At 39.4% G+C, this 26,996-nt stretch overlaps 2 protein-coding genes across 2 annotated transcripts in view; one reads left to right on the top strand and one right to left on the bottom strand.

The window, feature by feature from the left end:
- LOC134044785 (protein adenylyltransferase SelO-like) overlaps positions 1-17,326 on the bottom strand; it is a 22,467-nt gene extending 5,141 nt beyond the window's left edge. The window contains exons 1-17 of the mRNA XM_062494177.1: positions 17,116-17,326; positions 15,711-15,829; positions 15,368-15,496; positions 14,601-14,665; positions 14,441-14,497; positions 14,243-14,341; positions 10,138-10,205; positions 9,376-9,463; positions 8,438-8,507; positions 7,714-7,786; positions 7,073-7,156; positions 4,857-4,986; positions 4,276-4,320; positions 4,106-4,187; positions 3,924-4,016; positions 1,249-1,328; positions 335-378 (exon numbers count right to left, since the gene is read on the bottom strand). Coding sequence (XP_062350161.1) covers positions 335-378; positions 1,249-1,328; positions 3,924-4,016; positions 4,106-4,187; positions 4,276-4,320; positions 4,857-4,986; positions 7,073-7,156; positions 7,714-7,786; positions 8,438-8,507; positions 9,376-9,463; positions 10,138-10,205; positions 14,243-14,341; positions 14,441-14,497; positions 14,601-14,665; positions 15,368-15,496; positions 15,711-15,829; positions 17,116-17,290 — 1,501 coding nt within the window. The 5' untranslated portion in view covers positions 17,291-17,326. The remainder of the gene's footprint in view (positions 1-334; positions 379-1,248; positions 1,329-3,923; positions 4,017-4,105; positions 4,188-4,275; positions 4,321-4,856; positions 4,987-7,072; positions 7,157-7,713; positions 7,787-8,437; positions 8,508-9,375; positions 9,464-10,137; positions 10,206-14,242; positions 14,342-14,440; positions 14,498-14,600; positions 14,666-15,367; positions 15,497-15,710; positions 15,830-17,115) is intronic.
- The window catches only part of PDSS1 (decaprenyl diphosphate synthase subunit 1), a 23,354-nt gene continuing 13,545 nt past the window's right edge, over positions 17,188-26,996 (top strand). The window contains 5 exon segments of the mRNA XM_062494191.1: positions 17,188-17,456; positions 17,459-17,584; positions 19,149-19,213; positions 20,486-20,609; positions 20,944-21,074. Of these exon segments, the coding sequence (XP_062350175.1) occupies positions 17,289-17,456; positions 17,459-17,584; positions 19,149-19,213; positions 20,486-20,609; positions 20,944-21,074 (614 nt within the window). The 5' untranslated portion in view covers positions 17,188-17,288.

The raw sequence follows: 26,996 nt of genomic DNA, 5'->3' as shown, positions 1-26,996 counted from the left end.
TGGTGTTCAGAATAACTTGGAGAATCAAAGCACCTTCCTTTGCCTTCTATGACTAGATAGTCGTTTCACAAGTTTTTTCTCTGGGTGAAAGATAGGAAAAGTGTGCCCCTATCAGAAATCTGAATTCTGTGTAGCATGTAGAAAGGACAGAGACAGACAGAATGAATGTATAGAATTACAAGATTTTCAGCAGCATAATGAGATCTTCTCCTCTTCAGAAAAATACTGTATTTAAGTTCTACCCAGAAAGAAAAATATCTAACACTAAAGAAACATATGTAAATAAATACTAGCCATCTGCAAGCATATGATTCCTTTGGACTGTTTTACTCACTTGCCATTCTTGTTCTTCTTTTGGAGTCTGAGTCACCATTGTTACTACACATGAAAAATAAAATAAAGAAAAAACAGAAAGCACTTTAATTAGTGAGGATTATGCTGATTTATTTTTAGAAATATCTGATTTGACTTCTATTAAAATCATTGAGTGCTCTGCTTTTGTGTTTGGCAGAAGCTGGTGTGCATCTCTAAGAATGATTAGACTTGGAAAAAACTGCACACCTTCTTGTAGGTTTTGTGCCTTCTGTTGATTTTTTTCCCCTAAGAATTTTATTTACTGAATAAAATTTCTAAGTACCTGATATGTATTTATTTTCACTATTAGCCATGCATACCATATATAACTAAGAAAAAAATCTTGGATTCTTTGTTGATTTAACACAAAAGAATCCTGTGCATTCCTATCTATGCAACACCATGTTTTCCAAACACAATCTGTGTATTTGCAACTGTTCAACTTCCATCCCCTGCCACCATAAAGCAATGTTATTACATAGTAAATACACATATATATAAACATACACACATATACATAGTAATTGAATACTATTTATTCCTATGTACTTGCAAAGCCTGTTTATGCTCCTTGGACTGAATCTGTAGGATTGATATTTTAAGAAAAACTGTTAACCAAAGAAAACTGATCAGGTGCTCAATGAAGGCCAAAGAATAGAAATTACTCTTTTTTATGTACCTTTGAGTCATTTTTATGTACCTTTGTGTCAAAACAGAACTACAACGGTAATTAATGTTGAATCCAGCACAATCTAGAACCATGAAGTCAAAAAAAGGCATGTGAAACAATGCTTGGGCCAGTTTATTACACCCACTAAAGACTATGCAAAATCACTGCAGATTAAAGCTGCACGCTTCTGGCAAACACATACTTTAAACTGCAATCACACTTACCTGTTTAATCTCAGGAGGTACATAGTAACCCATTCTGAAAATAATTTGTGTTTACCCAGATCCTGGAGAGCCCAGAACTCCTAAAGAGAAAGAAACATCTAATGGCAGGTAATCAGAATTATTTTCCAGTTAAGCAAAAACCAAAGTAAGCAACAAATATTGTATTTTAATCCCAGCTGGCAACTAAGCCTCACATAACCACTTGCTCATGCTTGGCCTTGGTGGGGCCTGAAGTAAGATTAAAAGTAAGAAAACTCATGGGTTGAGATTAAGACAGTTTAGTAACTGAAATAATTTAATAATAACAACAACAACAGCAATAATAATAGCAATGAGAAGGAAAATATCAAAAGGAGAGATAAATAAAACCCAACAGAAATAAGTGATGAAAAAACAATTGCTCACCAACCTATGCCCAGCCAGCTCCCAGGCAGGGCCCCCCCAGCTCCCCCTGCGTTTATTTGCTGAGCATTACACTGAGTGTTGTGGGATATTCCTTTGACCAGTTTGGATCAGCTGTCCTGGCTCCCCTCCCAGCTTCTTGTGTACCCCCAGCCTCTTTGCTGGCAGGGCACCATGAGGAGCACAGAAGTGCTTGACTTAGTGTAAGCCCTGCTCAGCAACAACTAAACCATCAATGTGTTATCAGCATTACTCACAATCTAAATCCAAAACACAGCGCTGTACCAGCTACTAGGAAGAAAATTAACTCTATCCCAGCTGAAACCAGGATAACAAACAATAAAAGGATTTAAAAGGCAAACATATGATGACCCTTCAAAGAATTTTCTCCCTGAACAATTCTATTAGTATCCTTTCCTCTGTATTCAAATTATTTATTTTTACTGGCATGATACATCCATATTAATCCATCTCGTTATAACAGATTTTACCTACACACCTCTAGCACTCCACCCTTGTATTTCATTGACTTATTGTCTGACCTATTTCATTTTTTAAGATACATAATTACAGGTTTCACTCTCTTCTGAGACTTGTACATGGGTCAGATATAGAGGGTTTTTTAATCAAAAGTTATGCAACAAGCAAAATATATAAATAAAGAAAAGGTGGAGAGAAAGGGAAACTAAAGTCTACAGGAATAGGAGAAAACTGAGAATAGAGACAGCAGGAGAGGAGACAGAAATTGGAAAAGGCCAACAGCAAGAAATCAGAGCTTGGGGTTACTGCCTTCAGTGATGGACAGCAAACACAAACCAGGCCTCCCTGGCTGATCACACTGAGCTAACAGCTGCTTCATATTCCTCAGCTGAAAGCAGCCAAAGCTCACAGACAAAAAATGAACTTCAGAGAAAGAACAGATTAAGAAGAAATGGACATAGATAAAAGGAGGTAAACAGCACATATTCAAGGAAAAAAAAAAGTAAGGGAAATTAAAAGCAAGAAGAAAAGGGTTTTGCCCCATCTGGGTTTTTTGGTTTCTTTGAGGAATAAAAAATATATTAAAACTACATTTGATCATAAAAATGAGCACAGAAATGACTAAGAGCTGGGAATCAGGCAGATGGATAACAGGTGAGTGTGAGAATCAAGCATTTGTTCAAAGATGTGCAGAGTTAGGCTGCTTTAGCAGGAATTTCAGAATGTTTTAAGTTAATACTAAATATACAGACTCCTGCAGTGTTCCCAAAGTATTCTGGCATTTTTAGGTCAATTTTGCTATGCAGTTGAAAAAATCTTAAGTGACATACAAATCAATATGAAAACTTACTCATAAAAGTACTGGTGTGTAAATAATCAGAGGTGAAATTATTTTAAAATTGAAATTCTTTAAAACAATGAAAACTTTTTACCACCATAAAATTGTACTTGTTTTCCCACATCAGTTTTGGAACTCAGAATTTGTGGGCTAAATCATTTAATTGTATGGGAAAAAAGAAAGATCGGGTGGCTACCAGGTGATGACTGGAAATGACCCTTGGTGTAGCAGCAGGGTCACAGCTACACCACAATCATTGTTTCCCCAGCCAACACCTTCAAAGATGGGGAGAAGGAGCTGCCATAAATGGAAAAATGGAATTTAAAACCAATCTGATGCTCAAGGAAGGGCAGAGGCCACTCTGGGCAAAGAGTTACAGCAGGAGTTCATGTTGAGATGGGATCTCACCTATCACTGAGATAAGAAAATATGCCTGAGCAGAGGTTTAGGCCACCTGGTAAACCCCTATCAGGAACAGTTTGGTTGACCTGAGGCCGAAATTTTCCTCAGCCCTTTCCTCAGCAACTTAATTTACTGGACAAAAGGTATTCTTAAACAAAACAACAAAAAAAGGGAGATGAGGGGGACGAAAGATCTTTGTAGCAGACCCACGTTAAATGTGAAGAAAATTACAGTCCCAGTTATGTATGAGTACTTATGACTACTCATATTGGACCTGTACCAAAGGATAAAAATCTGACTTCAGCATTCTTTATTAATGCACCTTCCATTAGCACTTTCCATTAACATATCCATCATTACCAGACACAGGCATAACAAGGTGTGGTAGCCTGACACAGGTGTATTAGTCCCTCTGTCCCTTTATAATGATACAATAACATATTTCCCAGATAAATCATGGCTTGAGATAGCCTCTATTATATTGAGGTTATGCTCAACTTCATTTACTCTTTTTCTACTAAGTATTCCCAAGACTGGGTGCTTGTATTTATACCTCAGGAATAAGGAGCTCCTTTAACTGGTCTGCAGTAATTTCACTCAGCTCTCGGAATGTCATTGTAAAATCAGCCTTAGTATCTTCCATAATCTAGTGAATAAAGATACTTCTGTGAGCGCTTTTCAAGTGTGGGGTGTCAGTTCAGATGTCTGCCAACAAAATTAGCAAAGTAAACTCACTTTTAAGAGGAAAGCAATCAAATAGTCATCATTCTCATTCTTCCCAAGAAGACCCAATTTTGTTTTGAACAGTTCTGTGAAACTGAAAATAGTGACAAAGTATGGAAATTGTGAACATTATATATTTTACAGTATTGTGACTAGAAGGTTTCAGTTCTGAAAGTGCATACCGACTGTAATAGTGCTCACTATACCCCTCCAAAACTTGGGAAGCTCTGCAAAACAAAAGAAATGTCAAGTTCTAAGGAACTAAAATGCTGTTTTGGGTATAATCCTGCTGTGCACTAAACAATGAAAACTTCTTCCTTCTGTCTCAGAAACACTGATATTCTCAATCATCTGGCATATCTGTTCTTCACATAAGAATCTTTACAAGAGGCTATGAAAATACTACTTCATTACTTCAGGAAGATGCGTGGTCTTCCTAAATAAGTGTCTTACAAAACAAGTTAGACAAACTTAGAAGAGAAAACCACAGCAAAGGTCCTAGCTTAGTGAAAGGAGAAAGGATCACATAACATCTAATACCTCCCTGTGGTCCTATTTTACTACTATTTATGACCAACAAAAAATTTTCTTCCCACCCTCCAATCTTATTCTGGCCAATAATTAATCCAGAAGCAATTTCCAGTTAAAAAAACCCTAAAATATTTTAAAAGCTGATCCCTTTCTTTCCTAAGCATATGGTGATTACAGTGTCTCCCATCTCACTAGTTCCTTTAAGCATTACGATATTTTAAGGATTACTTACAGCTGCTTTTGCCTGGGATCCAATAAAGGTTTTAGAGCTTGTAACAGCTTGCTCAGATTAAACAGCCCAACGCTTGCCTGATTTCCTATTTTATATCTCCTTTCATCATCGGATGTGTTTGGAACAAAATCTGTTTCAAACAAAACATTACTTTTCCATAACAGAGTAATTACAGTAAACAATCAGTGTTAAAATACTGAAATACATTCATTTTTATACTTACACAGCAAACTTACAGAAGACCTAAAACTACTAAATATTTAAAACCAGACTACAAGAATACTCATTTAAATTGAATTAACTCAAGATCTATTATTTGCAAATCTAAGGAATACATCCTTTACACACAAGTTCCCATGTGACACAAGTGACATTTTCCTGCCTGAAGACAAGGTAAATTCAGATGGTTACAGAGAAAAAGACCATTTTTACATTAAAAACACTGTCCTTTACTCTTGAACCCAATATTTTTACATCTAGTGCTACTACATAGCACATAGATTAAGCAAACAAATGTCCAACTAGATTCAGGATATAAGAATTTATGGAAAAGTCACATATATAGTAAACATGTATTTAATAGCCCATCTAAGCACAAGATTTGTTTCAGTTGGACAAGAAAGTTTTGTATTCACATAAAAATTAGGCCTAATGTGTTCCACTATGCAAACCCATTATCTGGGAGATAACAAATACTTATCATGCAAATTACAAGTATCCAGAAGTAAAATGTATGTAAAATCAAAATGCTGTCTGCAGCAGCAGTCTCTAGGGGAATCAGTGGGAACCCCTCACTCAGATCAAACCCAGAGAAGCTGATCAATGCACACAGCATCACCTGAGTCCTCAGAGGACACTGACAGCAAACTGAGGCTGAAGGAGGAGACTCGTACCTCATCTGTCAGATCTGGATTTCGACTCTGATGCCTCTCATCTGGCTCTAGGGTGCACTGTCTGGCTGGGACAGAGTCAGTTCTCTTCCCAGCAGCCTGTCTGGCCCTCTGCGATGGACTTGTGACTAAAGCAGTGCTGATAGCACAGCAGAGTCCTACACATTGCTCAGCAGGGCTGGCCCAGCATCAAGGGCTCTATTTTCACCCTGTAACCCCAGAAAATGATGCAGGGGTGGGCAAGAGGCTAAGAGGGGATGTAGCTGGGACAGCTGAGCCCAGCTGACCAAAGGGATATTCCTCACCTATAACACCATGATCAGCAATAAAAACTGGGGGTAGTTTTTCCATGGCAGCTGTTGCCTGGGGATTGACTCAGCATCATCTGGTGGTGAGATATAGTGAGTGATTGTCTTTGCATCACTTGCTGGTCACCCCTGCTGTTTTTCCCCTTGACTTATTCAAATGTCTTTATCTGGACCCATAAGATTTTTCTTAGCCTTGCTTTTCCAATTCTCTCCCTTAGCACACAGCAGGGAGGAATGAACAAGTGACTTGTGGGTCCTTTATTGCCAGCTGGGGTCAACTCACCCTATAGAGAAAGATCTAAAAGGAAAAAAAAAGCCCCATTTAGTTCAATGAAATAGAAACAATATGCCATTTAATCTCATGGCTTTACCTTAATTTGAGGCTGCAGGCCTGAAAACACATAGCAAGATAACCACTTCTGATTCTGAAGTTTATTCAGTTGCAAACTATAAACAATATTCTAAGAATACAGATTTATGTACATACTGAACCTGTACCTGTCAATCCCAGACTGACTGAGGTAAGACTTTCAAAGAAAGGTTACCATGACTGTGTAGGTTTAATTTATTTTCTTCCAACATCTATTCAGCTGCTGTGACTATAAAGCTAGAACTTCATGCATGCAGTTACTGTATTCCACTGCTGCTTTTGGCTGCTTTCAGTAATACACAGTTTTTAGTTTTCTAGGCTTCTGTTGTAGCATATATTGAATTGAGGGTGTTCAAGTGGAAACAGTCCATGGAAATGGGTGAAACAGTCTCATGGAAATGGGTGAAACAGTAATATTTCATTAACAAGACTTTTAGTCCTTGAATGCAGCCTATATGGTGTATTATAAAACTGGTCACTGATACAATTTTTTTCCCCTAAAGCTCTTCAAACAGTACACATGCTTACAGTTTTTCTGCTAATAATGAAAGGAGTTTTCATGCAATGGAAACTATATAATTCAATATAAAAAGATTATTTTAAGTAAAAAAAACCAAAACACAACAACAAAACAGGTGCTACACTCACTTGGGTCATAGGAGTCCATAAATCCAAATGGACCATAATCTATTGTTATGGACAATAAACTGAAGTTATCTGTATTGCACACACCTACAGTTAAACAGAAAGGAGAAAAAAAAGTTGAAATTCCACCTGAATATCAGTCTTTAGGCCGTTTACTGTGAAACAGGTCCACTGAATTTAGAGATCCCCCAGGAATCAGACTCCAGAAAATGTACCTGTCCCTCTGCCTGCAGCAAGTGCCTGCAGGACACCAGGGCTCCCGCCGTTGTTTTGGGGTTAATCCCACAAATGTGCAGCACAGCCAGACAGCTCTGTGTCCTGTGCCCTGAAAAAGGCTGGGCCTTTGTGTGGATGGATCAAATTCAGAGCACCTAAACTTACATATGGCATCAGGACCGTGTCTTTGTACCCTGCACTGTTGCAACAGCTCTGAGAATTGTTGCTCCTGTATTCTCATCCTGGCACAGCTGTGCTCTGAGAGATCAGACAGCCTAACTCTGCTGCAAAACCCCCTTGTACAACAGATAAAGCTGTAGGTGAAGACATCAGCAGAACTAAAGACCAAGGTGACAAATAAAAGCAATTTTTAAGTACATTACTGTGGAGTGACCCTCCCCTAAAGCCAATGCCATCTGGCACCTTACCATGTGCAAACCCCACAGACATCCACAAGGAAATGAGATTTGCAGTCTCTGACACGACTGTAGAGAAAAATTCCTAAAATCAAATACATCTTTTACTTCAACTACTTTGTATCAAAAATATTGAAATACATAAGCATTGTATTCATTTTAGAAATATGTAATACATTCTATTTTTCAAATTTATGTATCTGTCTGTCAGCACTTGTCATTCCCATTCTAAATTATGTGAATGCGTAATAACCTTATCCAGCAAAGACTATAGTTAAATGAGTATAAACAGATGACCTTAAAGAAATTAAGAAGTAAAATTAAAAAAAAAAAAAAAACAAGAAAAAAACAACAAAAGACAGTATATATACTAGGCAGTATACTAGAATATACTATATATAGTACATTTACATTAGCAAAAGCACACCACTTCATGACCACTGTTCCCTGACAACCTGAGCAGTAAGACAACAGCAAAAAACAGAAAATGGAAGCTTCACAATGAACATTTTCATAACGGAAACTGGTGAAAAGTGTTCATATTTGACTTTGAGAAAACAAAAAAAAAATCAAGAAGCAGATTTTTACTACAGAGACTTAACAAAGTTTTGCTAATAAAACCTGGAAGCTCACTTCAAATTTTAAAATCTTGTTAAACTTGAAATTGTGAAGACATTCCTGCAATTCTTGTTCACATGCTTGTGGAAAATAAAAATTACTCTTAAAAAAGACTTACCAGGTATCTATTTGAATCATTCATAGCTATTGATGGAAAATGTTCCTGGATGATAAAGTCTAGCAATCTTCTGCAACAGCAGAAACAGAATTCTTTAAACAAAAGATGGTAATTTGGAACTGATCATTAAAAATTTTTGTTTTCAAAAAACAAAATGCTTATCTACAGCTTGCTACAAATAATTATTATAAAAACCTCAGTCTATTTATTCCAATGAATATTAGATTAAGCTCTTCCAAATGCTTAGAGATAAAGCCTAAGGTTGTAGTCATAAATGCAACTGGAGACTACCACACAGAGTTAAAATTATCCCCACATTAAATATCTGCAGCACACCAGGATGTGGTTTTGCATGCAGCAATATCCAGTTTTTAGGGGGAAAAAAAGAGTTTGCATTTCCAAAAAAACAGTATAAGATTACAAGGAATAATCATTCCACATCAGAATTCTCACAAAGAAAATATTATGGCTGAATTCTTATGAAGCAGGGTTACTTCCACAGTAACTGGCCTTTCCTAAAACAGTGCTCCACATTCCTACAAGACAGGCTTAGGAAATTGGGATACATTAAAATTTGGGATAAATTAAAATTTGCAGGACCTGTCACAGAAAACTGGGAAACATAGGAACTTAAACTTTCAACTTGCAAATCTTTCCAAAACAAACAACTCCTCCTTAGTGCTTAGTTACCAGAACTACTTAGGTATAAATTTTTCTTAATTTTGTAAGATCCATGCCTTTAGAAACATCTCAAGAGTTTTACCCTTGTGAGGTAAGATCTTTGGTATGCTTGTATAAAAATAGCAGGTTACCTTTCTAAATTATGTAATCTTACTTGCTAAATAATTTATGTCTGAATTCTAACTGTATACATGAATTCTAATGTAATTTGATTGTTTAGAAAACTATTCCAGTTACTATGAAGATTCAATTCAAACCTTAGTAAGTCCAGTTCCCCAGAGTGAGCTAAGATTTCCAAGGATCCTATACGAAACCATGATTTGGCAAGTCGTAGCACTATTGCACCTCAAATACAGAGACAAGTGTGTTTAAATGTAAACAGAGTATCAGCAAAATAAAACAGTTCCATAGCAAAAGCCACCATGTGTTGTTTCTATAGACACAGAGTTTATATATGCACAGTTAAACTGATATTTTTGTAAGTATGCCTAACACACAACAGATGAATATGTTTAACATTATTTTACTACACATGCATTTTAATGATAAAGCTTGATACCAGCTACCACAAGCAAAATTCTGTTAGTGCATTATTACTAGAATTGCCCCAGGAATGCCAGCCTCAAAGAAAGAACACAAACAGATTTTTCCCCATGCTGTGCTATCTCACTTTTTTTCACAGCAGCTGTAGATGATGTAGCAATGACGTGGCTACAACTGCATTCCACCCATCCTGGTATTGCTATCAAAACAATGGGAAATTTCCCTAGCTTCCAGTATCATTTTTGTAATGGGAAATGGAAATAAAAATTATATTCTTGCAATACGTATGCCACAATCACAGAAGACCTGTTCAGAGGGCTTCATTGCTTCAACCACTATATGTTTCAGACTGATTTTCTCAGGAGAGATTTTATATCTTAATAAATTAAATTAAGCCAATTTATTACTTTTTATTACACATTTTTTCATGGAGAATTAAGTTACAATGTTGTAAAATTCTAAAATATGTTCATTACCTCTTTCTTTCTTAATATTTCCATTGTAAAACTGGTCTCTCCACACATCATCATCACTTACAACTAAGCTGTAGCAAACAAGAAATGAACATTAAAAGTTATCTCAGCAATAATAATTCATAATGAAGATCAAAGTAATATTTTATATAAATTCATTTTCTTTGTTTTTCATTTTGGTGGCATTGCTTTGTATTTACAAATGACACAGGCAAAGAAGATGTTAAGGCTTACCAAAGTTCATAACCAAGATGCATTTATTTTGTATTTAATACAGTGCTGTCCAATTTCATTACTCTCACTGTTCTTGGGGAGATGGCTGCTCTCAAAAAGAGCAGTGCATTCACTTGGAACCTCAGTGACAGATTAGTATGATTGCAACATTAACTAAGTCACAATTTCCCTGGGGACAATATGGAAATTCTGAGGAGAGAGGAATTAGAAACCAAATTGTTGCATCAGATGGAGGTTGCCCTTTACATGAGCCAAAATTACCACAGAAACTTTGGGGACAGTTCTGTAACCCTTAGCAATCACTGCTACAGGCACATGGATTTTTAAAACCAATCTCTTCCTTTCATTTGCCTTAAAATTCTGCACATCCTGTAAATTTTCATGGTTATCCAAATATTGAGGTTTGCAGGAGTTCAGTACAACTTGCTTTAAAATATTTCACAACTTACATTAATTTGTTTAAATAAAATATGTAATTTCATTGTATTTTCTGTTCTATCAGGAAAAATCAATCCTCACAAACAAGGGCATCACGTTCCTCTAAAGTTAACACATATAAAGTTTTCTCTCCAAAGCAACTGGGATTACACTGACAATCCATCTTGGTGCCACCTTCTGAAAGAGATCTTATCCCCTCAATAGGCACAGAAGACTCCTTGTTCAAGAGTCTAGCAGGAGGATAATTTAGGTAAATTTGTATAATTCTTCTTTATCTTTGCTTGTTGATAACTGGAAAATATTCTTCTATTCAGGAGAGATGTGGACCTATTGGAGCAGGTCCAGAGGAGGGCCACAAAAATGACCAGAGAGCTGAAGCACCTCTCCTATGACTGAGAGAGCTGGGGCTGTTCATGGGCAGTAAGGGGAGACCTTACAGCACCTTCCAGTGCCCAAAGGAGGCTACAAGAGAGCTGGACAGGTACTCTTACCAGGGCCTCTAGGATGGGACAAGGGGGAATGGCTGTAATCTGAAAGAGGGCAGATTTACATCAGTTATTAGGAAAGAAGGTTTCTACTCAGATGGTGGTGAGACACTGAACAGGTTGCTCAGAAAGGCAGTAGGTGCCCCATCCATAGAAATGTTCTAGGTAAGGTTGGAGGGGGCTTTGAACAACCTGATCTAGTGAAGACGTCCCTGCTCATTGAGGGGGGGATTGTACTAGACCAGTAAAAGTCTCTTCCAACCCAAATTACGATTCCATGACTCAAAATTTAGTTGGGTGGCATGCTGCTTGATATTTCATGCAGTTATTTATATCTGCTACCTATTGTAGCAGAAGAGCAGTAGTTGAAGACCAGAGAAGAACCAAACTTTTCTTCGAGGTACACAACAAAGAACAAGAGACAAACCTAATATACCACATTCCATTCATAAATATGACTGAAGATAGTCACAGTGTTAATTCCCAAGAGTTAAATTTTGGAAGTACACTAGATTCTGGTTTTACATACTTGAGCATTGAAATTTTAGAAAAAATTCATCTGAACCAAAAATGTGGGAAATCTGTATAAACAAAACTATGTACAAAAAGGTCATGAAAAGAAATAGCATGAAGTCTAACCTAGTGCAGTTGCTTGCAACAGTAACTATGGGTTTGAAACTAAATTATTGTTATTATATTCAGTATTTTTGAAGATACCTAGTAGCTATTCAAACTGAATGTTCTGTTAACTGCAAAGAACAGGCAATGAGAGGAGGCAGTTATTTCAGGAGGGGGAAAATATACAGAAATCAATCTGCTCCTTTTATTTGAACTGATACAAGAAGAATTAGGGTTTGTTTTTTTGGTTTTTTTAAATACTCATTAGAAACAAATTGGTATGTCTGTAGGAATAAGTACAAAAAGCTCTGATATAATTGAGATGGAAGAAGAAAACCTTAATCTTCCAATAGAAAACAACATAACAATAGAAACAGGGAAGGAATTTCAGACACCTACAAAATACTGTGTACAGCAGAGCACTAGGGGACAGAAGCACAAAAGTTGTGCTACTAAACTTCACTGTTTTGAACAGACCTCTGCCAAAAAGGTTGTTTCCATTTTACCGTGTAACTCTTACCAGGCTCTCTGCAAAATTCCTACATAATACCAACACTACTGTAATTGTGGATAAAAAAATCTAAGGGGGCATCAACATTTAGTTAGTATGGACATGCAACACCGGAGAGCTGGCCAGGTAGCTGAGCAGCCACACAAACATACATTCCCACCAGAAAAGCAATGGTCCCTGTAGTTGGCAAGTGTCATTACTGGAGAGAAGGCAGCAACAGACCAGCTGTAGACTCACCCTTCGGAAACAGAGCACTGAAATTGCTTACACCAAAGAAGCTGGAACAGCACTCACAGAAGGATGGATGGATGGATGGATGGATGGATGGATGGATGGATGGATATCCCTCCCTACCTGGCTCTCACTTAAGGGCTTGACTTTACACTCCCAGTGCTCTGCCTGCTGTTCTGCATGAACATCAAGCCCTATGCAACTAAAGCCACTCAGAAAACTATGCATATTTGCTCACTTTTTTGACTAAATGCATAACACTGCTCACTGGTAGCCCCAGTACTAAAATGGTAGTTTATGAAGTGTTCTGTATCTGGCAGTACAGTCATAAACTGTAGCACCCCATTGGGAACACAGCACTTAGAGTTAATAGAGCAAACCAACCTGCTGGGTGTTCTGGGATAAGCCATAAGGTTTTTCCTCCCACTTCTGCCAAGACTTGACAAGACCTCTGTTAAGTGCATCCCACCAGCCTCCGTACAACAGCTCCCCATTGGGAAGAATATGGCTGTCAGCTGGGTTTTTCCAAATGAGGTCTTGCAAACAGTCTGCAGAGCTTGTACAACAGTTAAGAGAGCCAAGCATTTAACCAATCTGCCAGCAGAGAACTAAAGTACACTGTGTGCTCAGTAGAATTCGTGCACAGGAAAGGGGTAATTTCATACTGATTTTGCACTGAACAATTTGTTGAGATGACAGCAAAGAGAGGCTCTAACCTACCAAATGGTTTCCTGCTGATACTCAGACAGATTTAAACTTCTGCATTAACAGCCAACAGCAAAGAGTCTCAAGATGAAGTCAGTGAATAAACCATCAAAAATGTCATTTACAAACACTGCACTTCAACAGAGCAAATGAGTTAGAACTAATGCTAAAGAGATTTGCAGACACTGTGCAAATACAGACACCTAGCCATGTGGTAGCTGAGTACAGGCCTTTTCTGCAGAACATTTGCTTTCTTTGAAGCCTGAAACACTGCAGTACAGACTTGAGACTACTTGGAACACAAAATTAATTTGACATTTTAAACATGATCATCTGAAGATATTCAGTTACTTGATTCTGAGAAACTCATCCAAATGAATGAATGAGTTAGTCCCCTTTGGTTCAGACAGAATTAGTTTTAATTTTTTTTAATGAACTCTCTCTCTGCTCAAGGGGTGTTTGCATAGCTAAAGAATTGAGAGTAATTGCCTACATTCAGTTATACCTCCAATATTAATGTTTGTCCATATGACTGACAATTTTTCCCAGCAATCTGAAAAATGACAGTACAAAAATAGCCACTTTCAACATTTTCCTAGTTGGCTAGATTCTAGAAATTGGATTAATTTTACAGAAATGAATATTTACTATACTAAACTTTTATATCTAGAATCCAGCAAAATATGTGATGCGATTAATTGCTGGAGCTTATTATTATTGGAAACTTCTCCAAAAATCTGTGGAGAATATATTTTGTTCTGATTGCATACGTATGAGGAGATATTTCATCTTGGAAACTGACTGCCCTGTTTTATTGATGTTCAGTGAAACTCAGTCACAAAATTACCTGTAAATTAGTATATTGTGAAGAAGGGAAATAAAATACCTAGCAGCTCTGCTTGTAGGAATTCCAAGATAGTGCATGGCCTCACTACATAAAAACTCTCGAACAGAAGAGCGAAGCACAGCTCTTCCATCACCATTCCTATGGAGAACAGAGAAATAAGGAATAGGTCATAAAATCAAGGCAAGTTTCAAAAAGAAAAAATTCTGTTTTAGAGTACACAGAATAACTGCAGCTTACCTGGAGTATGGGGTCTTTCCTGACCCTTTTAACTGTAGTTCCCACCTCTCACCATGCCTGCAAAAATACCATTGGCACTTCTAACAACAGGCCTCAGGTTAGCCACGAGTCAGCTAAACTGAACACAGAATCCAATCAGACACTTAAAAAAAAGTCACACCTGTTTGTATATACTCCGATCAAGTGGGCTCTTCCATCCCCCAGCTGACCTGCCCAGCTACCAAACTGACAAAAATTAAAATCAAGTTATTGTCCTCTATGATTTATAGAAGTTATACTTGAAACAATACAGATTAAATCTAGGTCCTCACAAAAGACACATTTGCTCACATTAAAATGCTCATCCCTAAAGCTGTATTTCCCCACAACAAAAATTAATTAGAAAACCACAGGAAAAGAGTAACACCAGTAATCCTCTTTTTTCTTTACCTTCCAGCTATAATGTACAATTACAGATACGTATTTTTTGTATAATGAGCCTTTAAACCCACTTGGTTTGTTTTTGTTTTTTAAATTAGAAATTACAAATCAAATTCTACCATTCTTCTCCATGAATTACCACAGTCATTTTAATGAAACCTGAATCTTAGTAATCATGCTGTTGCAGTGAGGCTCTGTCCTTCTCTGCTCCTCTGAGCTACTAGTATCTATCACAAAGCTGAGCTGGCCAGGCTGTTAATTAAAGTTAAAAAGATAATTCACTTCAGGCATAAATAAAAGCAGAGCAAGTAAACAGGGTACTGTGGAAGGATATTATAGTTCTTTTCCACCTGCAGCCTGTTATCAAGGACAAGTCTTCAATCAATATGTTAGTAAGCATTCGTGTACTCACAGGCATATACTCATGTACTTACAGGTATTATCAAGCTGTAATTCACAAGAGAAGACCTACACAGTTCCATTTGGAAGAACAAGTGCCATACTTACCTGGTGACCCCCATACCTATGGGCCAGTGGAACAGACCCAAATGTCACTTTCCCACCACTGATGAACTCCAGAAAATCAGATGATCCTTTGACAGATATATCAAGATCCAAAATATTTTCAAGAACTTCCTGGAGAAAAAAATACTTGAACATGATCAAATTTTCAGCGGTAATGAACATGTTTTCTCTACAGATTTCATAATTAAAAGACATCCAACAGTATGGTTTAAATGCTATATACTGAGATGTTTAATGATAAATAGCACATGAATATTAAAATATACTTTAGTAGATGTATTAATAATTTCTTATAGTTAGAAAGGAATAAAAAGCAATAGCTAACCTTTGAAACAGCTACAAGATGAACTCTAGATTTAAAAGGTGTAGGATAGACAACGGAAAAAATGCAGTTTCTCACATTACGGACATAATTTTCTTGGATAACATCAACTGGAAAAGTATCTGTAAACATGAAAGAGACAACAAATGCCATATAAAAAACTAATTAATTATATTATTCTTAATATGGTTCCTCTTAAATCCAGCCCAAATGCTTTTAAAAAAAATTAAAATTTGCAACATTACAACTCTACTAATGTATATTAAGGCTTCATAAAAAAAAGCGAGCCCAAATAAATTTAGGATTTTATTGTTTGGAATTTCTGAAAACAACTGAATTCTGCAGTTAAAGAATCTACCAGGGCATTCTAGTTTTAAGATCTAAACCATATCTAGAATAGATTGAATAGACTGTGACTAGAACAGTCTCAGGGCTGTTTGTTGTTGCACTCAATTATATACAGACTAAAAAATATCTGCAGGAAACAGAGAAGTTCAGCTTTCCCCACAGCTGAACAATGTAGTGCAACAGATTTAAGTCACTGTGTACCAGTACCTGCTGTGTACAGTCCATATGCAGCAATGACCACCATACAACCCAAGAAAATGAATAAACTATTTTCTGAGTAATGTAAACAGTGAATGACTGGGTTAGAAGATGTAGCTCTTGTTGTAGTACACGTGTGCTTCAGTCTTCCTTCAGACCTACTCTGTGCCCTTTTCCATGGTAACAGAGGACAAATATTGTTTTGAAACGTTGTGGTTTACCATCATTACGGACTTTTACTTGCAGCAATCTTACAATTCCACATTAATTATAAAATCCCACTACGTCATTGTTACTGTTTTGCAAAAATTTTAAGTTAGTTAGCATCTCTGGAGCCTTGCTGCTAGGCTGCTAGCCATGTTTCTCACTACCTGTAATGACAGGTCCTGTTATTGCCAGCTGCCACAAGATTTATCACTATTATTTCTTAATGTTCACAAGTAATTGTGTCACCTGATGAAATTAGTTCTGTAATGTTATCATATCAATTAGCATTATGATTGCAAACAGATGCAAATCGATTTTGTATGCCCTAGAGCTTGAACGCTGTGTGTAGTTCCAGAGAGGTGCCAGGCTATCAACTCTGCACTGACATGTGATTGGGACACAGAAATAGAAAAAAAAAAAAAAAAAAGAGAGAAAAAAGAAAAACGGGAAAAGGAAAACAAAAAAAACCTCCTCATGACCAACCTAGTTTTAATTCTAAAATTAGTATCTGACTGTGTGTATCAGGTCTTGGTTTAGTTACTGCTTCAGGAGCTGCTACAACCCAACAAGCAAAAGCGGTGAGCAGGGCAGGCGTACAGAGCCCCGGGCAAGGGCCGGACAGGAACACAGAGCCCCAGGGCAGGGCAGGCCGTACCTAGGAGGCTGTCGGAGGACAGGGCCCAGGCGCAGAGCTCCGCCGCCCGGCGCCGCGGGCACTGACCCGGCTCGGGGCGGGAGGCGTTCGGAGCCGGGCAGAGCCCGCGGGAGCCGCACAGCGCGGCCACGCAGCCCCAGGCCAGGCAGGCGGGCAGCCAGGGGCGCCACCACATGTCGCCACACCCCGCCTTCCAGAGTCCCCTACGAACCCGGCCTGAGGTCTCCCGCCCTCAAAGAGGGCGTAGGGGAGCCCGCCCGGCACTCCGCCGGAGGGCGGTGGCGGCGCGGGGCTTCCGCGTCCGGGTCGCGGCGGTGCGGGGAGGCGGCGCCGGCGCGGCGGGGCTGGGCTGGGGGACACCATGGCCTTGCGGTGGTGGTGGCGGAGCGGCGCCTGGTGCCGCCGGGCGCCTCCGCTGGGCTCCGTGCCGAGCCCCGGCCCCCGCGCCCCGCCGGGCCCCAGCGCGGCGGTGAGTGCGGCGGCGGCGGCGCCGGGCGGGCGCGGAATGAATGGGGCGGGGGGCGCCGGGGGGGGCCGGGCGGGCACTCGAGGCCGCCGCTCCTTCGGCGTTCCGCAGCCTCCGCCCGGGAAGCGCCACGGCCCGGGGCGGCTCCCTGCCGGGGGGTCCTCGCTGGGGGCAGGAGCGCGCTCGGTGCAAGGTTAAATTCCCGATTAAGGGTGTTCAGTGTGTGAGCCTCTCGGAGCTGGCCCTACGTGGGAGCAAGGGAAGTGGGTTTTATTAGCGTGAGATTCTGAAGGCGTTAGCGTATGTGTTATGTGTTAGCGTTGTGAGTGGTAGTGGGGCCAGTTCATTCACTGCCTTGGTTTGGGGCTTCTTCACAAGGCCAGGCTGCGGTTCTGACCCTCGCCGAGGTGCTTTGGCTGTCCTGACCCCCGGGAAGGTGCTCTGGGCAATGTGTCCGGCATCCCGCACCGGCCGCTGTTACAGGGCAGGCAGCAGTGACACGGAGGGGGTCTGTGTGTGCCCGCTCTGAAGGAAGAGTAGGAAGAGATCGGCTGTTTTTAGCAACAGAAGGTGGTGAAAAGGTCCGAGAGAGTGACTTAGGATTGTCTCGGCCATAGGGCCGGACACTGAAGTCAGCCAGCAGTGGGTTGCAGATCTGTGATAAGTTAGGGCTCATCGCCTTCCTTTTGTCTCCTGGCATGGCCTTGTGTAAGCACAGGGGATGGAAGAGTGCCCTTGAGCCATTACAGTGCTTTCGTTTCTCTCCCACTGTCCAAGGAGAGAGAGGGAGACTTTAATCCACGTATGAGGCGCGAGGAGCGGCTCTCCTTGAGCGTTTCCGTGTGAGTTTTTCCAGAGACAGTTTGGTGAACACGTGGATTGCAGTGATTTTAAGTTGGCTCAGCCCAGCACTGGGCAGGGCTCGGTACTTCCTGGCAGCGCTCCCAGGAGCAGAGCAAAAGCTGTACTTCCTTCCTCAGCCTGTATCTGCTGGAATCCTGTACCTGGGGCTGTGCCTTTCCCGATGCTCCTGGGCTCTTTCTGCAGGGAGAGATCATTGGAGAGATTGCTAGATTTAGGAGTTAGGTTCCAGACATCTAGCAGAGAAGGTGGGCAGGTGTAAAATAAAAATGTCAGGCTGAATTGAAATTGCTTTAGGGGAAAACAAGAACATGATTTTCTTTTAGTGTACTGTAACAACTCATCCTTTTCTCTCTGTCTTGACTGGTGCAGATTTACTGCCAGGCAGGAAACGTTTGAAGATTGCACCTTGCACAGTGCAAAAGCAAGGTTTTATTGGAGCAGCTTTGGTAATTTAACTGATAAGCTTCCTGGGCCGGGCCTGCGAGAGGGGAAAGTCCAGCACTCTGGAACAGAAGAGTCAGTTCAGTGTACCTGTTGGTACTCGTGTCTAACACGGTATAGAAGGGGTTATGGGACTTCCTTTGCTGCTGAGTTGTGCAAATGGAGAAGTAGAGCAATGGTGATGGATACATTTTTTTTTCAGTCAAATGTTTTCTGTCAGTTTAAAGTTCTAATAAACTATCCCTGGTTTTATTTTGTGCAGATGTGTCACATTACCCAAAGAAGTTCAACTTTCTCATTTCCAAAAATATGTAGTATATTTTGTCGGTAAGTTGGAGATTTCCATTGTTGTGTAGTGGGTAAAGACACAGTTATTGTGTGAACTGGGCAGTTATACCTCTGATCTGTAAACTTTGAAAATAAGGTTCTTTACTCCAGTGTAGTAGTGCTGAGTCTGGATCTCAGTCATCTGTCCTGGAGAGTAATGGGCAAAGCAAGAATGCTGCAAGAAAATACATACAATTCACTTTGGAAAAGGAAACATTAGAAGAAATTTCAACTACAGGGTGTGGAGGCCCATAGGCCTGCCACGGTTCTGCCTGCAGCCTTGCTCTGGAGGAATGTCCCTTGAATAGAATGTCCCTTGAAAGGGCTGTGATTAGCTTACTTCAACCCTCCTGGAAGGATGCTCCTTAGGTTGGCACATCTTTTTATCATGGTGAGATATCCCCAAAGGCTTCAGTGATCCCACCATGCCCTAGTACCCATGTTAATCCTTTGTAACCCATTGGTGTTTCCCCCTTGGTACCATCCTTGCTTTCCCCCACAAACCCCCAGCTTTTCCCCCAGCCCTCCAGGGAGCTGTTGTCCCTGGCCCACTTCACAGAGCTGCTGGATAATAAAGGAATCTCTGTAGAATCACCATAAGACAACGCTTCCTGCAGGACTCTCTCTCGGGGAAGGCTGGCAGCTTCCCAGGTTGGACCCTCTTAGCAGCCTACACCAGGAAACAAACAAACAAATGTCCTAAGCAAATGCATCTTAATGCATCCAAGTGGAGCTTTCACCCTTTTGTGATGAACTTCCCTAGCGTCATCATGCTACCTGGAAGTATTGATTTAATTTATTATGTAGGTGGGTATACAAAGGAAAAAAATATCAAATCTAAGTCAGGAGTATTTTTTTCAGGAGTTTACAAGGGAGGGAAGAAGGTAATGGAATAGTTTGGTTGCCAGAAGTGAAGGCTCTATCTCCAAATGTTAGGTACACTATCCATAGTGTATTCACAAGGAATGCATTGAGAGCAAAGTAGTGTTCTGTGTCTCAGAAGACTTTTGTGATCTGTTAAGGGCCAAGTGTGTGTGTTTGCCAAAAGGGCTTTGCCAGGTCCTAAAAGGTTTATGATCATCAATACATAACTCTGCGGTCCTTGCACCGTTCTGTCTGAAAATAATATTTTGATGCCTTCATGTATTTTAGCCATTTGGTTAAATGTGTATGAGGGGAGAGGGAAGGAAATTCTTTCAGATGTTTCTGTTTGGGGAGTTAGGGGAATTTGACTTCTAACAAGACTACTCTCTTGAAAAACACTGTTACCAGGTTTCATCATACAAGTACATCCCACTGCTGCAGCTGCAGTAAGACAATTAGTGATGAAAAATACCAAGACCCTTTTCAACTTGGTAGAAAAGACTTGAAGAATCTCTATGAAGATATTAAAAAGGTAAGGGATTTTGGTCACTATGCTGGGATGTCATGATGATTGTTTTTAATAGCAGCCATCAGTTTGGAGGATATTTACTGAAAGAATGTTATTTATGTTTATAAACAGCTGTCTGAAACTTAAACTGAAGGCAAACGGAGCATTTCTCATATTTTATAGAGCCAGAATGCATAATTTACATTTCAGATTACTCGTCATCATTCTGAAAACAATTTGAGCTTAAACTGGATGAAATGAATATAGGCAATAACCTTATACATGCATACTGTTTTACTTACACTAACCAGACTGACTTTATGGCTTCTGTGCTGAAATGCTCTTGTGCTTTTTATAGGAATTGCTGGTGTCTGCAGCAGAACTTAAGGAAATGTGTGATTATTACTTTGATGGGAAGGGAAAGGCCTTTCGACCAATGATTGTGGTGCTAATGGCTCGGGCTTGCAACATTCACCATAATAATTCCAAGTGAGTTGGTCACTTTCAGATACACACACCATGCTTGGAAGTTATCATTCTTGTGTTTCTGAAAAATACTTTATGAAAATAAAATGCTCCTCAGTAGAACCTAAAAGTAAATTCCATCTTGAAGCTGTATTTGTAGTTGTCACTGCAAAAGGAACTGCTGGGTTTATTACATGTTTCCATGTGTTAAATTATGGACTATACTGTGCTTGTAATCAGGGTGGATAAATAAAGTTGCCAAGTTATGACATTTGTAAGGCTTTTAGTCAATTATACTTTCTTGCACAAATGCTTTCTTAGAACCTTTAATACTCTTTAAAACGCTATAAACTTCATTAAATGTTTTTCATTTGTAACCACTCCTGTTCTTATTTAACTCTGGTCATAGATAAGAACTTTGCTGTGAGAAGAGACCTTCACAGATTTTTTTAGTAATTATGCAGAAAAGCTACTGAACAGGTGGTATGATAAAGTTCAAAGCTGTGAGATTTTGAAAATGATCAGTTTTTTTCCCCACCCTCTAGTAGCAAGTTTATACACTTTATGTAAGATTCTAAGCTAATTAGTCCGGTGTAATCCTTATGATCTCCAAGTTACTTGTCTTTTGAAAGCAGTTTTAACTGAGCAGAAGATCATCCTTGGTATGTACTCTCTATCACTCCTGAGTCTGGCTGTTGCAAATGCTTCACTCCACACATTCCTGTCAACTGCTGTGTTTGCATTGTTGGCTGGAGTGTTCTTTGCCTTCCAGCTATGCTGCCAGTCTTGCCTTGTATAGAATTTCAAATAGATAATCTTTGGTCCTTTTCCAGAAGTGTTTCCAGACTAATTTGTCAGTCTTAAGGGATTTCTCTGAGTTCTTGCACAATTTTCTTTCTGTAGGACTAGTTTAATGCCTTGTTGGACCTCAGAGCATGGCATGTATATTGTTGCATAGATAGCACCTCTCCCTTCTATGTGAATATAATTTTGAAGGGGAGAGCAAAACTGAGCTGGCAGCATCCTGTCCTGTGTGTGCCAGTTACCCTTGTTTGAGGAAAAATCATCCAGGATTAATAAACTTTGCTTCAGCCAGATTCTGTTTCCAGTTCAGGACTGTTTCTTGTCATTGACTTTGTGATAGCAAAAGGAACAATACTGGTTGTGGAAATCCTCAGGGATCCCTTTTGCCACTGACTGGCTTAGTATTTTCATGAGTCATGTTGACATGAAAAACAGGAGTGTGAAGATGGCAGATTTTGATGGCAGAATCATTCTTGATCATCCATCTATGGTGAAATGTAAAGAAGCACAGTAAACCAGAAATTTCTGCTTGAGCTTGTAGGGTCTTGGGTGTCCCATTACGGCATAACGCCAGCATGGTTTGCAGTCACCTTCATTGTGAAAAACCTCAAAGATATCCTAGCGTGCATCAGCCACCCAGTTCAGCTACAGGAGTGTGTATCACACTTCCTGGAATCATCTGCATGTCTGATCTCTATGTTCAGAATAAGTCCAGCTGGGTTCAGGGATGGATTGCAAAGACAATCATGAAGATTGAAAACTTGTGGTCTACAAATTTATCAGGAACAGGATGAAACAGCTACTTAAGACAAAGCTTTATGTTTCTAAGAGAATGGAAATTTAGGAAGAGACTTTTAACAACAGGGACAATGAGTTTTTGGAGCACCTTTGGAGTCAAAATAACAGTAAAAATAGTTTTATTTCATTCTAGTGTGTAGCGTGAAAAGCTTATGAACTAAATCATGTTTGCAGTACTGAGAAGGCTGGAACTGATGTCATTCAGTGTGGGAGTTGAACAGTGAATCAAAGAGAAGTAGCAGTAGAACGACTGAATTTGCCTGGATGCTCAAAGCATATTTGCTGTCTTTTGACATATGTATATACTCATGGACATATTCTTGTCCACATGTTATACTGTCTCAAAACTGTCAGGACCAGTTTTGAGACCTACCCTATGCCAGTAAGAAAGTGCCACATATGCCTGGGGCAAGAATTTGCTTTGCAGTAGCCAACCCTTGGCATAAGTCCTCTGATTTCTGGATGCCATTTGGCAGTGTTTGTACATCTGTTGTGGTTCTAATCAGCACCTCCAAAATATGTTCAGCGTTTAAAAGCATCCTCAATAATCTGAATGTTCCTAGTACAAACCAGGCTGAGTCACCATCTTTGTCATGTTGCTTTTAGAATGAAATTCTGAATGACAAGAACAGAAATGTTTCAGCAAACAAATTGAATGAAATCTTGGGGTACTTACCTTCCTCTCCTGTGCTGATTTCTCCAAGCCTGTGATTGTAATTAAATATCCTATACATTGATACAAATCTTCACTGTACTACTTGTTTGTGCATGGTGACCAATGTTTTTGAGGGTTGGCAAGGCTGTGCAAAAGGAATTTACATTTGTACTGTGGATACCCAGTTCCTGTGAACTGATAAAGTTTTATGGGCATTTTCTTCTCTTTTGCTTTTAAGCTGCTTGAATCAGGCTGTCTTACACCTGCTCTGTGTATACATATACTTCAGTTCACACTGATATTATGATTGATTCATTACTGTTCTTTCTTAAAGCAACATTGTCTCCAGGTGACAAATTGTTCTTCCAACTTTTTTTTATGTTTGTCGGGAAAACTGTGTATGTAGAGAAGTAATACTGCATATTTTTAGCTACTCTTCTACAAACCTGAGGGGAAAAATAGTTGCCTTATATTCTGCTTCTCCCTGTGTTGGTTTTTTTTTTTTTTTGATATGTTTTTCCACTTTAAATTTGTCATTTCCCTTGAAGCATTGTATCTTTCTTTTCCTCAGTTAATACTGATTCTTCTCCCAGGCTTGTTTTTCTTTGTTGAGGCTTTGGTTCCCACACATGTAGCTGAAGAGACTGACCACAGGATCTGTGGGTTTGTAGGGTGAGCCAATATCCTGTGCTGTTCATCACAAGCATTTTTGTATTATTATTTTGCCTCTGGGGTTTGTATTTCTGATGTTCAGTTTCTGCTTCATCTTGCTGCCATTCTCAACTGTAATATAACTTGCTGGACCCAACATGCTTTTTTTTCTTTTTTTTTTCTTCTTTTGTGCCATTTTTGTATAAAAGGTAATACTTTTCCTTATTTGGCTGGTAAAATAACAGGACTCAATTTAGGAAGGCTACTGATTTAGGAAGGTCCTGATCTTACAAGGCAGTCCCAAGGGACTTATTTTCAAAGTCTCTCCAGAACAGCTGAGATTCCTCTTAAGAATGGAATGCCCAGGTCGCTCTGCTTGCAGGTTAGGTGACATTGATCATTTATGTTTAGGTTTGAAAGAAGTGAGATATTTACCCTCAGCAGGTTAACTGGTTATCTAGAGTGAGGTCATAGTAAGGAAAATGACAGTTGTATAAAGAATTATCTGAACTATTACCAAAAAGGTAAGTGACTGAAGTGTGTTGTTTCTTTTCTCTTGAAGTTTTAAGTGTCGGAAGTCCTACCCTGAGTATTTAAGTCCCCTGAGCAGTGGCTCTTTGCTTATTGACAGCAACTTTGTTTTGTGTGAGAGTAAGAATTGGTGTAAGTAGATTAAACTGGGGTCATGCAAGCCCTTAATTTCACACATCCACTGGCATTTCTTCACGTATCTGTGTGAAGAATTATCACTTAGCCTGACAGGACCTAGTGTTTCTATATTCTCCAAAGGTATTCGCAAATGAGAGTTCTTACTTCTTTTTCTACAACCAAAAAGAGAGAGGCAAATAGGAGAGGGCCAAAGAAGTGCAATGACAATAGGGAAAACAGTGAGCACAAAAGTTTGGAGGGGAGGAGGGAGAAGAAAACAATTCTATCAGAATAGTGTGAGAAACAACTAAAATTATGTGGCGAAACTCGGTGAAATATTTCCTAAAGATAGGACGTGCCAGCAGCCTTAGTTCTCTTTTGTTTTACTGCCCCAAACTGTCGTCAGAAGCCCATGGTGTCAGCTGCTCTGCAGTTTTTTCCAGTGTTAACAGATGCATTCTCTTGTGTTTCCCCTAGTTTGCAGTGCCCTTCTGTGCCACAGACTCTGTTTCTGCTTCTTTCAGCCACAGGGCCTTAGCAGGAGAAAGATGCTTGGAGGATTGTGGCCATAGCACAAAAATTTTTCAAGTTCTTATGCTCATTTCCTCTCCTTAAACCGACAATATTTACTTACTGGCAAACACATTGCCTCCAAGCTCTTTATTGGAGAGTGTAAATACCGGTTTGTGTGGTTTTGAGTTCACCCCTCACCACTGTTGAGTGGTTTTGGTTGTTTGTGTTTTCTTTGTTTTGGTTTTGTCAGGGATATTTGGAGGGAGATATTTGGGGTTTCTTAACCTCTATGGTCAGCCTTTGCTTATTCAGTGTTCATCATACAAGTTCTGTAATAGAAAACATCTCAGGATACAGTAGATCTGTAAAACCTTATCACTGAATCAAGCAGGGGGGTCCTACTGAAAAACAGAACATGATCAGTTATATAAGTATCTGTGTAAATACACATCAGCTCAGGGTGTCTTTACTTTGAGAATGACCTAAAAATGCCATCTTTCTACTTTCTGGATTGTGGGGACCCTGTTATCTATTAAGTTACTGTCACCTTTTGGTTTTGTTTTGCAGGAGGAGGTGAATGAAAAATGGCAGGGGATGAGAAGGATCCTGGGGTTTGTGTGTTTTCCCCTAAAATAGGCATGCTCTGATCTAGAATTAGTCTCCAAGATGCATGTAGGAAACTATTGCAGAACTCCTTTTGGCAGCAGTGGGAAGAGCCTTAATTGAGACTTTGTGGAAATAGGAGTTTTTAAAACCCGTTCAGATTAAATTGTCATATTTGTTATAACGTTCTGGAAACCATGAACATTCCTATACCATTTTTAGTCATTGTCAGAGATAAGATAGAGTATAATGCAGAACTTTTCAGAACCTGCTTTTGAAATAACTGGTTTTGTGTTGTCTTCATACTACTGAAATATTTCAGTGTGTCAGTGAGTGTTGCCATTTACTGCTGCTTCCCAGCAGGAAATCCAGTCTGCTGACATAATTAATGAAAAAGGGAATCCCCAAAAGGAGAGCAGTGCATGAAAGAGGCTGGAGACCTTCACAGTTTTTTGAAGGTAAGTTTTCTCCTACTTATTAAAAGTAGTTTATTTTGGAAAACTATTTACACTGAACTAGCATTTGATTAAATCACTAGTCCACATTAAGACTTGCCTCCAAACAACTGTGAAGGTTTCCAGCTCTTATTTTCTGTTGTGTTAAAGCCATATTTTCACAGCCTATGAGCTACTCATTCATCCTGCTATTGTTCAGGATGTAGAACTCCCACTGACAGCAGTGCAGAATTCTGTATAGAGGTAGGTGTCAGAATGCAGTGTTATGTCAGCAGACTGCAATATGTTCTTTCATTTTGTGATTAATCACTACATTTTAATGCACATAGGCAGTGCAGGAAAGTTTTAAATTCCCTTAGCCGAGCTGAAATTATCTTCTCTTTCAGTTCTTTTTTTGATCTCCTGGAAAATAGTATGATTTTCTCTGTTGTCTGTATACCAGAAGTATGGGATTTATGTATCAGAAGCAGTTTCTTTCTTTTGTTATGGGTTTTGGATTTTTTGTGTTACTGTTTTGTGTGTGGTATATTTTAAATGTCCATGTTACACTGTGAGTCAAGGCTGACTGGGATATAGCCATTTCTGGGATCCTGCATGTAACCCATGATGAAAATAGATAGAAAAATAACCAGAAGAAGACAGTGGCAGCTGGATACAAAGGGAGGTGTGAGCTAGGTTGGTGCTTTTATGTGCTTTTTGCCAGTCTTATTCTCTAGATAATTGCTTCTGTGTTCTTTCATTACCGTCTTTTCTCCTAGTTTGAAAAAAAAAAAAAGTAGCGTGAACTACAGAGAGTTGAATCATCAGTGTTAGGTCTTC

Source organism: Cinclus cinclus, chromosome 1 (genome assembly GCF_963662255.1).
Source record: "Cinclus cinclus chromosome 1, bCinCin1.1, whole genome shotgun sequence".
Taxonomy (NCBI): Eukaryota; Metazoa; Chordata; class Aves; order Passeriformes; family Cinclidae; genus Cinclus; species Cinclus cinclus.
This window is presented reverse-complemented; position numbering and strand designations above follow the sequence as displayed.